General features: G+C 31.1%; 2 protein-coding genes across 2 annotated transcripts; one reads left to right on the top strand and one right to left on the bottom strand.

Moving 5' to 3' along the window:
• Positions 1–3,508: 3,508 nt before the first annotated feature.
• LOC110992859 (cytochrome b-c1 complex subunit 8) lies at positions 3,509–4,437 on the bottom strand. The gene is made up of 2 exons (XM_022258835.2): positions 4,186–4,437; positions 3,509–3,657 (listed from the first exon to the last, which is right to left on the bottom strand). The coding sequence occupies exons 1-2, from the start codon at positions 4,337–4,339 to the stop codon at positions 3,563–3,565; spliced, it is 249 nt and encodes an 82-aa protein (XP_022114527.1). The 5' UTR covers positions 4,340–4,437; the 3' UTR covers positions 3,509–3,562.
• A 153-nt stretch (positions 4,438–4,590) lies between these two features.
• LOC110992881 (ethanolamine kinase) lies at positions 4,591–12,696 on the top strand. Its single transcript, XM_022258862.2, has 7 exons — positions 4,591–4,985; positions 5,051–5,187; positions 5,302–5,485; positions 7,188–7,276; positions 10,584–10,810; positions 11,530–11,764; positions 12,532–12,696. Exons 1-7 carry the CDS (start codon positions 4,851–4,853, stop codon positions 12,590–12,592), a joined length of 1,068 nt encoding a protein of 355 aa, XP_022114554.2. The 5' UTR covers positions 4,591–4,850; the 3' UTR covers positions 12,593–12,696.
• The last annotated feature ends 271 nt before the right edge of the window (positions 12,697–12,967 follow it).

Raw genomic sequence — 12,967 nt, 5'->3', positions numbered from 1 at the left:
AGCAGAAAACTAATACTTATTCTCAAGAAGGTAGCCAGATCTCCGCAGAAATTCTTTCTCAGGTTTTGATTGAAGCTGCCGATGAATCTTTTTGCACTAAAACTAAGATCCGATCGCAAATTCCTTCACCTCCCTGGTGGGATCATGAATGCACAGCTGCAATAAAAGAAAGAAAACAGGCCGAAAAAAAATACTGCGAGGATATGTCAGAAGAAAATTTCGAGTTATATTTAGAATCTGCCCGGAGAACTAAAAAATTGTTTAAGAAAAAGAAATACGATGGTTGGCAATCATTTTGTGCCTCCATTAGTCCAGATGTCAGCCCGTCAGAGGTCTGGCGTAATATTCGTAGATTTAGATCTGCATATAATAATTCCCCTTCTTCTAAATTACCGATAACTCTAGCTGATCAGTTTATGGATCATCTTGCTCCCCCTTCTGTACCGGAACAGAGATTTCCTCCATTAACTATTCCTGCTTACATTTTTGATGACCTAAGTGGAATAAACGCTCCGTTTTCTTTGATCGAACTTAAAGGTGTGCTTAATAAGGTAAAAGACTCTACTCCAGGAGAAGATGGGATTCCATATTCTTTTTTGAAAAATCTTTCGGACCGAATGCTGATGCTGTACTTAAATATTATAAATTCTATTATGATTTCTGGGTGCATTCCCAAGTCTTGGATCACTCAATCAATTATACCTATTTTAAAAGAGAATAAGCCAACCGATGATCCTTCTTCTTACAGACCCATTGTCCTTTCTTCTGTTTTAATGAAAATAGCAGAACACCTAGTAAAAATCCGTTTAGAATGGTTTTTAGAGAATAAAAATCTATTAGCAACGACCCAATTCGGTTTTAGAAAAAGTAGAAGCACAATGGATAGCTTAGCAATATTCACTACAGACTTAAGATTAGCATTTTCAAACAATGAGTCAGTAGTAGCTACTTTCTTAGATATAAGCTCAGCTTATGACAATGTTCTTATATCGGTTCTCAGGGAAAAACTGCTATGCTTAAACGTACCACCAATTCTAACAAACTTTGTTATAGATATGCTCAGTGAAAGATACATAAATTTATTTATTGAAGATGTCAAACTATCTCGGACCGTATGGAAAGGATTACCACAGGGTTCTGTACTCAGTCCTTTGCTCTATAACATCTATACGTATGATTTAGAAACATCATTGCAAGCATCAACAAACGTACTACAATATGCAGACGATCTTCTTATATACAAATCGGGCAAATCAATTGAAAATAATTGTCAAACTCTAACATCTTCCCTTTCATTTTTAAACTCATGGCTGACTTCGAATGGTCTAGACATATCTGTATCCAAGAGCAGGGTTGTGTTGTTTTCCAGAATGCGTAAGCCTCCCCCGGTCCAGGTAAAGTTTGATAATGTTTTGATTCCCTCGACTAATAATATCAAATTCTTGGGGGTAGTTCTAGATTCTAAGCTCACCGGTGTATCCCACTGTGAGTATGTAACAGCGAGATGTGAACGAAATTTAAATATTCTTAGATGTTTATCGGGCATTTGGTGGGGAGCGCATTCTTACTCCTTAAAACTGATTTACAACGCCATAATCAGAAGTGTAATGGATTACGGTACTTTCCTGTTGGAACCAGGAAATGTTTCTGCTTTCAAAAAATTGGATAGTATTCAAGCAAAAGCAATGAGAATAGTCTTAGGAGCTATGAAGTCAACCCCAATCAACTGTATGAGAACCGAATGTGTAGAGCCACCATTAAACTTACGCCGACAATTTCTATCTGATAAATTCCTATTCCGCTGTATGCAATTTAGTAACCATATCCTTACATCTAAACTAACATCCTTGACATCTATAATCCACACTTCTCAATTTTGGAAAAACAAACGCACACCATGTTTGGTTAAAAGTTTCACAAGATTTACTTCTCTTAAGGCTCCTACTCACCAAGCGACTTCCAATCCTTTGTTTAAATATAGTTACAATTCCCTTATAATCTCTCCCGTTATACATACTACCATAGGTCTTGTTAAAATTGAGAAAAACCAAAAGTTATCATTTAATTATATTGTTGACACTAAGTGGCCACAATGGCATCGAATATTTACAGATGCATCTAAACATTCCAGTGATGGATGTGTAGGTGTTGGTGTAATACATTCTAACTACAATATTGTCCAAAAAACTAAACTCCCTCCTGAATCCTCCGTGTTCACTGGCGAATGTATTGGCCTATTCAAAGCTATAGAATACATCCTTCTACTGAAACTTCAAAAAACTGTAATTTTTACAGATTCACTTAGTTCTTTAAATGCCCTAGCCCGGTTCCCATTTGGATCACATTATCAATTCCCTGTCATTTCCGAAATTAGAAACTTACTATTGAAATGTTTGAAAGAAAACTATTCCGTATCGTTTGCATGGATTCCTGGTCACTGTGGAATATCTGGAAACGAAAAAGCCGACCGTATTGCCAATGAGGCAGTGGATAGTGGAGATGTGGATATTTTTGGAAACTATGCGCATGACTTGATGGCTCTTTCTGGGATTTATCTCCGGAATTCCTGGACTGAATCCTGGAATCAAGATCGTTCAAAAGGTCGCCATTATCGTGCTATTCAACCTTCTATACCCATTAAGCCCTGGTTTTGGAGACTGAGATTCGGTAAAAGAGTTACAACAATACTGTCTCGTATGCGTCTGGGACACGTCTGCACCCCAGCTCACCTTGCTAAGTTTAATATTATTGACAACCCTACGTGCGAATGTGGATATGCTGAAGCTGATTTGAATCACATCATTTTTGTTTGTTCTCGGCGCGAACGGTCGGCTCTTATCGACGGTCTCATTTCCCTTCAAATTCCTTTCCCTTCATCCATATCCTGTTTACTTTCAACAATGGACCCACATATATATAAACTTTTAGCAGCTTTTATCTTAAGTAATGATATAAAAATTTAGATCCTATGAATGTGTATATATGTAAATATCTTTTCTTACACTCCTTTTATATCTATCTCTATAAGAATTGATCTTTTATTTTATAGATTTTCCTTTCCTTAATTCCGTTCCATCCGCTACGTTTATTTTTTTACCCGTTTCCCTGTTTTGACCCTGGGCCACAATGCACAAACCGTGCGGGCCATAATATAAAAAAAAAAAAAAAAAATTTATCAAATCAATTATTTAGGTTTTGGCTATTATAATTTTAGGTGAATTAGTAAAGTATGATAACAACAATTTTCATATCACATTCAGAATATTGGATTTCAAAATTTAATTAAAACAATGCCTCAATATTAAAGATATTAAGTAAAGAAAAGTATTAGATTCAGTCAAACAGCAAAAAATTGAATATATTTTCTTATGATACAACATACAGTTAAGGTTAATATGAGTCACAAGAACCATTTACAGGACAAAGCAATCATATTAAATTTCTTAATAGGATTCAGATACATTTATCTTGATTAATTACAAAATGCTTTTAAATAATACTCCATAAAGATTGTTTAAAATTTATTAACTTATACTACTACTAAGACATTTGAACATTTAACTTAAACATCATTTTCAAAATCAGCTGGGTTTTTCCTGGAAAGTCTGTGGTGTTCCCTTTCTGCCCAATCATAAACTAAGTATCCAATGATGAAAGCTGAAAATTATAGCCATTTTAATACCATCAATACATTGTTTTACTATATATAATATACTATAACTATGAATAAGACTATAATGTTATCGACTTTTTTCCATATATACTATCTAATACAAATTTGTATGGTATATAATAGGATATGCTTCAAGTAAAATGTTAATAAGTGATTAAGATTTTTAGAAATCATTACATAATACAATTTAGATAATTGTTATAATTAATTGCTACATTGAGTTTATAGGTGCAAAAATTACTATAACTTATTATTATGTCATAATATTTATGGAATACAAAACCATTTCTTGGTAAATTTTAACTATTAGCATTTAATTAGGTAACAATTTACAATGTATATTAAAACAATTGTTACGACTTAATTTAGAACAGTCAGAACGTTTAAAGATAAAATTGGAAAACTTTAAATTATTAAAAAAATGTTTTCACTCTACCGGATTTAGAAAATCAAATTAACAATTACACACTTGAAATAATCATTTAAAGGTCAATAAAAACAAGTATACTCACGGGGTGCTACTCTGAAAACACTTTCACGGAATCTGCGAAAGAGATTTGGCAGACCATTTGATATTGCTCCAGCATAAGCTCTTTGCTCGTATGGAGATAGCTTATAAGTTATCAAACCTCGTATTTTCGCAAGTTCTCCGAAATGTTTACCCATTTTCACGAGCTCGGAAGGATAATATAAATTTTTCACAAAAGTTCACAAGGTTATGTAATTTTAATGCAGAAATCAGAATAGATTGACAGGTTTAAGAAGAGTTTGACTTGTCAATTGTCATTGGAATGCGATTGATCTATCAACTGACAATTTGTGCTATAGTCAATTGTCATTATTCTTTATGGTAATATATGTAAGTCGTCAATGTCAATAACGAAGAACGAAATATGAATTTTAGGTTCATTCAAGTTATATTGGAACTACGACTAAGCCTTTTAACGCCATGTGATCTGTGTTTTAGATTTATATTTGATAAATTTCTCGATCTATAGTTCAGTAATCAATTTGCTGCAGTAGTGTGTATACTTCTGGTCCTTTTAATTTTTCGCTTTGGTTTTGCGTTAAAAACATTTTTATATCGCTGTTGTTCCCATGTATTATTTTATTTGACTTATGTGCGTGTAAATTTTGTCAAAATTTATTTTATTTCTATTTTATATATACAAAAATCATGACAACTGAGTTTCGACGTGATGGTCATAAATTTATTCCAATAGAAATAGAAGAAAATAATATATATCCTGGAGTTCTCAAGATTCTGCATGAAATCAGGCCGGAGTGGCCCGAGGATAAAATAAATTTTAAGGTACAAATATATTCATGTAACCGTCCTATCATTGTAGCATTGTTAATATTATATATTATTTGCAGCTTTTTACGGACGGAATTACAAATAAATTAGTGGCCTGTGAAATACGTGATAAAACAGACAAGAGGGACAACATAGTATTAGTTCGCATTTATGGAAATAAAACCGATTTATTAATTGATCGAACTGCTGAAGTAAGGTACAGTATTCAAATACATATTAATACTTTTGTATGTGCACTCATTATTATAAATATTACTCTTATGTCGTTTTTAAATTATTTAATTAAAATGTTTTGTTTCATCATTTGCAGAAACATTACTAGACTTCATTCACTTAACTTAGCACCAGAGATTTATGGAGTATTCAAAAATGGACTTGCTTATGAATATTATCCTGGGGTGACCTTGACTGTTGATAGTGTAACTGATATCAAAATTGCAGCTTTAGTTGCTAAACAAATGGCCAAAATGCATAAAGTTGAATTAAATACAGATGTAAGTATTTAATATCCTTATCATAAAGATGATTCTATTAATTTCCTATGGATTTTACCTGTAATATAGTTATAATGAATACATAGCTAATAGTTAAATTACTTTACTTTAAAGTATATTGTTGATTGGCTCCATGGCGGACATGACATTTCTATATTTGTTTATGATTCTTATAGTGAACTATAAATAATTGTGTTTCATCAGAAACAGAACCCAGTACCTGGGTGCACTATAATTTAATGATTATAAAAATTACTATCTAAAATCATAAATAGTAAAGATGGTAAATTAATTAATACCTGTGACTATGTGTATATTAACAACACAAAATAAAATATATATTATGTTTATTCCTTATTTGTATTTTAAATAAAAATGAATTTTTCACCTCTCAAAAAAAAGGCTTATGTTTAGAAATCAATTAAAATTAAATACATCGTTTTTCCTTTACAACTATTACTATATTTATTAAACAATCACATCTCACACATGTATTATTAAGCATAATGATTTGTATCCTGGATTTAATATGGATTTTATGATGATATGATTAGTAATATGCAATCTCTGGAACAACTTTAAGTAATTTAAATTAATATACAACTACTCTTATCACATTATGGTTTTGCCTTACGCCACTATTTCTCTAACGCATTTACGCGGGAATTTATTACATTTGACGTTTTTGATCGCTTTTAATCAATAATGGGGACAACTTCAAATACGTAACTGTCAATTTTATGTGGCCGTCGATGTGAGAAATTGCCGCTTGTTTGCTTAAATTAAAACATTACTCATAGTTCATTATTATTATTTGTGTCTTGTCTATTTTAATTAAATAAATACCTAATAAATATTACTTGGAGACATAGAGACCTTAAAATAAGGGAATAATTATAAGAATAATTTTAGATAGTATTGTATCGTCAATATTTATTGAGTTTAAAGTTATCTCGAGCATGAAAGGTTATCAATGTTGTTAGAAATTGATGGAACATATTTAACAAAAATGTAAATTTTATACTCTATATGCCCATTAATATACGCATTACATTCTGGTAAATGAATTCTGGCTACAAATAAATGGAATTCATCTTAATGTGGCGCAAGAGATATTTTGTTATATAAATACGATATCAAATAGTCACTAGATTGTTCAGTAGTTAGTGTTGTTTGGTAAACGAATTTCTGAATGCTCATGACAGTTTTTGAATAGATATAAAAAACAGGTTTCTTGTATGATAAATTGTATGTTATAAGGTTGAGAGCGTTAGCCTATTGGATAGGTGCGGGTCAGGCAATTTAAATTTTCTTCAGCGTAAGACCAGCTAAGGCCACACACTGAAGACATTTTTGACTTCATTTAAATTGACCTACGTGTCTATTAATACATAAGTCTGTGATAATAAAGCATTGTGCTACTCTGTTTTGTTTCAATCTATTCGTCAATATATCTATTTATGTATCAGCTTGTGATATGTCATCCTCATCGGATGAACACTTGTAATATCATCAACTCTCAGCTGTTGGGCGCGCAACATCTCGTTGTTTCAAGAAAAGAGAAAGCCTGGCGTTGCTAGTGCCTGTTTATTTGCCTTCTGTCGCAAAACAACAAAAATATCGTATTTTTCACATATTAAAAATTTATCTCGGGTTTCAATAGGCTGCTCTTCCTAAAACTACATATTTATTTTATTTGCAGATTAAAAAAGAACCAATGGTATGGGATAAAATTGATCAGTTTCTATGTTTAGTGCCAGAACCATTTACGGATCCAACGAAACAAACTAGGTAAGTGGGTTTAGATTAAGGAGGTTATAAATGTAATTGAGACATAGACAACCGAATATAGTAAATATTTTAAAGAATTCTCCAACATGTAATAAAAATCCTAAATCAAAATCAAGGGACGAATTAAAACGCGTTTATTTATAATTTTTCATACTTAAGTCAACCATCGATAATTTGAAACGCAAGACTAAATAATTTCAAATTACCTAGAGTTAAAAACCACGAGGAAATAAGACTTAAGTTAATTAGAGTTTGATAAAAATTCGTGTTTTACTAACAATTAAATTAATACAATTTTGTATTTCGAAAAGACGTCCATATCTTTTTAAGAGTGTGCAACTTCTGTCATGACTCATGATATCAAACATAATCATTTGAAATGAGACTGGTATGCAAACATACGCATATCTTATTTATCACACTTGACATGGTATATTAGATAAGTATTTTAGATAGATAAGTATTTTTAATACATAATATTTCTTATTAGCTGTTTTTATAATTTTCAAAAATATTTCTGTAGTATTTTTGAAAAGAAAAATTAGTAAAAGGGCTGTATTTCAAAACTTATCCATCTGCGCAATTCATTACTTAAATTACTTGTTTGTACGATGAAAGAAAACATCGTTAGCAAACTGGAATTAAACCGTTTTCTAACGATGTTTTGATGATTCCGAATAAGTCCTTAATGTTATATTGTTTAAACAATATTAATTAATCGGTCGCTAATGCTCCTAAGGGTTTAACCGTGCCTGAACTACAATACCAAAATAATGATTTAAAAAATCCCGAATACATATAGTATTTATGATCGGAATTTTTGTATGTAAAATGTCGTAGATCGTTTTTCTTGACTCGTAACTTTAGACTTAAAGTTTATAGGCCGGTAACCTGCCCATAAAAAGAAAAAGTAAGACGGATTCAACTGTTTTTTTAGAACATGTAATAAAAAGATAATTTCAATATTTTAAGATTGTTCTATCGTAAAAACAGTTAACACTAATCCATGATTATGATGTTACTACGATATAATACCACATAGTCGGTGTTTATTGTAATGCAAAAAAAATGAATGCTAAAATTAGGAGGAAATACAGATTAACTGTATTTCTCTTCATTTTAATATGTAAGAACGTATTAAAAACCAATTCATATTTTTTTATTTCCCGTATTACAACATTATAAATTTGACGTAAATAATAATAAAAGATGAAAATTTTATTACAAAATTTTCATTGTTAGAATAACGAACATCTTGTAACATCTTGCACTTCAAATAATGAATGTTATTCAAAGAAAGTTTCGAATCGACAAGATATAACCAGAAAATTTGGATAATGACGTATTTTTTATTTTAAAATATGGAATAATATCAACCATTAAAAACGAATAACCTAATTGTCGACTGCGTTTGTGTAAAATTAGGATTTTTTTGTTACTTTGTTAATAAATTAGTAAAAATATATTCTCTGTATTCATTGTATTGATTTCATAAACTCATAAAAATTCAGCTAATCTGTAATACGATCTACATTGACATACAATGAATTTAGTAATATACTTATTTACAAGAAATCAATAATTGCAGTAAATGTAGCGTTTGGAATCAAAATAGTTTTCAAGTTCAATAAATAAATAAGGTGTAAAATCAAAAGTTACGTACAATATAAGAAACATAATGATTAGTTCACTGTAGGAGGAATAGGTGATTTGATAAAGATATTTAACATAGATATATTGAATAGAAAACAATTATACCTTCATTTGTTTAAGTGCTCTTTATCTTATGGCACAAATAATACTAGAACTGACTACAATGTCATCTCACCAGTGCGGAGTATTGACTGATAAGACACGATAATATAATAAATAGTTTCTACACGTTTTCAAATTAACATGTAATAATAAAAGTTTCAGATACTTTTAACATTTACATTTCTAAATAAAATTTAAAAAAATCTAGGTTTATTTGACTCGTATGCCCCTTTTTTGCAAAGGTCAAAATCTTTGATTCTCATTACTGAGTTCATAGGTTCGATCCCCGGATGTGCACCAATGGCTTTTATTAACGACCTAAAATTGTTGTAACGCCACTGACTTATTATTAAACTTATTTTGATATACTTTCAGCTAGTGATTATATTTAAAAACCTTTTCTCACATAATTTTTAGAGCTGTAGTAGGTTTTTGTGTCAGCTAATATTAAAATTGCACTTTAAACCCCACGTTATTTGCATCGGCGGAAGAAATCGCCTTATGATACAGTATTTACAAAATTGCATTTTGTTAAAATTAATCATTATCACTATTTATTTTGTGTGGCAATTTTAACACCTCATACACCCTACTGAAGATAGCAAACGATTATTTTTGTAAATTAATCCGAGAATCGAATCGGCTAATATGGGTCTATATACAACTTGCAATATATAATCAATAGATATGGGATTAATAAATAAAAATAATAGAACACAAGCCTTGAATGATAAACCTATTTTCAGACGTTTTTACAAAGAAGGTACCTCCCCCATAATATTCGACTAATCCGATATTTTTTTTATTTATTTCGTAATCAAGGCTTAAATAGTGGTCATTGTATGTCCGGGTTGCGCGATACAAAATTTTTGAGCACCCATATCCGGCAAGACATCAATTTCATAGACAAAACCCAGTTTTATCGCCACCAGTGTTGCAATGAAGAGAAAATTTGATCTACAGGGCCGGATTTAGACGTCTGTCTTTAATAATTTGGGGCTAGTCAACATTGTCACTCTGTTATCTCATGTCTGTGATTTCCTGTTGCAGAGACCAGTTTCTCACATACACTTCTAAATGTTATCATCTTAGTTTAATCATAATAACCTTGTAAGTAAATGTGAGAGTAGAAATAAAGATCATTTATTTATTTATTAAAGTTGCCTGGCTCCAAATAATTTTCCAAATGTAATAAAAAAAAGTTTATCAATCAATAAAAAATTTATTGTGAAATAAAGTACATTCTTTTTGTATTTAACAAAACATAAAATATATCAAAAGCATGGTTGCTTACAATAGTAAGTAGTAAAAATGAAATTGTTCACTTTCGAAGTCTATTGTGGACACCCCGGTACTAGCCCCGGTTGCCCACCCCTAAATCCGGTTATCTGTGAACCCTATAGGACAAGAATTCAGATAATATCTACGTTTGACGTATTTGCATGCTGTTGGAGATAACCATTTCCAAGATTCCAAGCTAAAAAATTTCACACACAAAAATATTTTCATCTCAAAATTCATAAATCATAGTAACACTTTATCCGTGTTGTAGATTTGCGAATAGATTCGGAACAATAACGAGACTGCGGATAGAATTTGAAAGGCTAAAATCGCACTTAATAAAGACAGAGAGCCCGATAGTGTTTGCTCACAATGATTTGCTTCTAGGAAACGTGATCCACAATGAATGTAATGGGACTGTATCATTTATAGACTATGAATATGCGGCCTATAATTATCAAGCTTTTGATATAGCAAATCATTTCAACGAGTTTGTTGGTACGTATATGTTTGCCTACTGTCTATTATCTATACATTATGGACTATTGTACAGTTATGCCAACCCCTATAGAATGTTTTCAGTAGGACCAACTTATCGATTGAAAACCTTTCAACTAGGATAAATACAATTTTGCTCTTAGAGTTTCTATGTGGTTTAGTTGGTTGGATTCTAGACTTAATATAAATTGTATAGAATCGTGCGTTTTTATTTCATTGTTTAAAGTAGACACCCTAAAAATCTATCAAAGTAATTGAACCTCATAAAAAACTGCAAGACGTATTGATTTCCCTTAAATTTGGGAAGAAAATCCCCAACTTGGCATCACTGTCTGTTTGTATTTATGTGACGAATACATAGAAGTGAATGGTATCACTGAAGCATATGAAAGGAACATATGACTAGTAATATAACATAGTTCCTTAAATTATCTTGATTCTCTCTAAATATTGAATACCACAATTAGCCCCTGAATAAGGCCTATTAATGTTGCTTGAACGTTTTACAATTACTAAATAGTTTATGAACATCGAATTGTAAAACCTAAAGGTTACCCTTTTGATAAAATCTTCAAAATTTGCTGTCTGACTGTAACAAAGGCATTGGTAATTGAAGAAGTGTTCGTTGCTATGGTAACCATATGGTCCCTAGAAAACTTATAAAACACCGCACTCTTTATAAGTTTGATACCATCGATTAAATAAATATCTATTTGCAGGATTGTCTTTGGACGACATAGACAATAATAGATACCCGAATAAAGAGTTTCAAATGTTTTGGATCGAGAAGTATTTAAACGAATATTTAGATACAAGTGATGAAGATGTAATCAAATCAAAAGCCGAAGAAATATATATAGAAGTCCAAAAGCTATCGCTGGCGTCGCATTTTATGTGGGGCATATGGTCGCTTGTACAATTTGAGCATTCCAGTATTGATTTCGATTTTGGCAGGTAAGCGCTAATAAAAAATAATTTTACATTTCGTCTTTAGCATTGTAGTGACATTCTAAATTTTCTACTATGAGTATTTGAACCACACATCTTACATGGTGTCCCGTTCCTAAAAAAAAGTACAAACTTTTTTGAAATTGGAATTTGGACTAAAATATACGCCTATGACAAGGTTGGCGTTGCATACATACTCGGATAGTTGGTAATTGGTATATTAAAAAAGACAATACAGGTTGCACAAGATTCATTATCTTATGAACAGCAATAATTAAAAAAAAAGTGTTATCAATTTTCTGGGCCTTAGCAAAACCTGCTTTCTCACTCAATTTTAATAATATTCTCCTAAAAATTAGATAATAATGTCGTTCCTTGTCTGTATATATAATAACAAAAATCATAATGATGGCGCCTTTTTATTTGATAGTCATCCGTCAATAGTGTATATTATTCAATGACAGTTACGCGCAGTGTTGCCAACTTGTGGGATTTAATTTTAATTTTTTTATGTTTTGGGTGGTCAATTTCCGTTAATCATGGAACCCAACCAACAAAATATACCTAATATTCGGAGATCTAAATAATAGCTCAAAGGCTAGAAATTTATATGTCACTGGTTACGCGATATATTCTATAAATCAATTTCACCAATAATACGCAACGAGAATTTTATAAAATATTTCGAATGAAAAATGATCTCAGTCTCTATCGTACTGTAGAAAATAATAAATTTATTTGTGAAGGATTTCAAATTCCATATTTGTTCACAGATATGCTGACATTCGTCTAAGCAGATACTTTGAACTTAAAGACACAATGCGTTTGATCTAAATAAATGGCCCAGATATCACTGCAAATACAAAGATGAATTTTGATTATAATGTGTATTGTAATTATGTTCATATTATTTAATAAAGGAAATTTATTGTTTTAAATATTGTTTTCTTCATTTATAAAGGCACAGCTCATTTTCTTAAGTCTTGCGGGTTTTGGTGCATATCCCAAGTGTTCTTCAATCCTCGGGTATTTAGTTCCTAAGGGATAAGTGCGACGGTGAAGGCTTAGGTTGATTTGATACGTGGGTAACACTTAAAATGTTTAGAACTGGCCAGTTATATTTTATTTAAATTTTAGAACTCTTTGGTAACCTAATGTAGTATGTATTGCATTCATTTGTTTTTATGAATTGGCAGCAAATCTAAAACT

Source organism: Pieris rapae, chromosome 22 (genome assembly GCF_905147795.1).
Source record: "Pieris rapae chromosome 22, ilPieRapa1.1, whole genome shotgun sequence".
Lineage (NCBI taxonomy): Eukaryota > Metazoa > Arthropoda > Insecta > Lepidoptera > Pieridae > Pieris > Pieris rapae.
This window is presented reverse-complemented; position numbering and strand designations above follow the sequence as displayed.

What these genes read in the sequence shown, in the direction of transcription:
- LOC110992859 (XM_022258835.2), bottom strand. Translation starts at nt 4,339, where the DNA reads ATGGGTAAACATTTCGGAGAACTTGCGAAAATACGAGGTTTGATAACT. An exon ending in TGTTTTCAGAGTAGCACCCC is followed by an intron (nt 3,658 to 4,185) that starts GTGAGTATACTT and finishes TATAATTTTCAG; the next exon opens with CTTTCATCATTGGATACTTA.
- LOC110992881 (XM_022258862.2), top strand. Translation starts at nt 4,851, where the DNA reads ATGACAACTGAGTTTCGACGTGATGGTCATAAATTTATTCCAATAGAA. An exon ending in AGGATAAAATAAATTTTAAG is followed by an intron (nt 4,986 to 5,050) that starts GTACAAATATAT and finishes TATTATTTGCAG; the next exon opens with CTTTTTACGGACGGAATTAC. An exon ending in ATTGATTTCGATTTTGGCAG is followed by an intron (nt 11,765 to 12,531) that starts GTAAGCGCTAAT and finishes ATTTGTTCACAG; the next exon opens with ATATGCTGACATTCGTCTAA.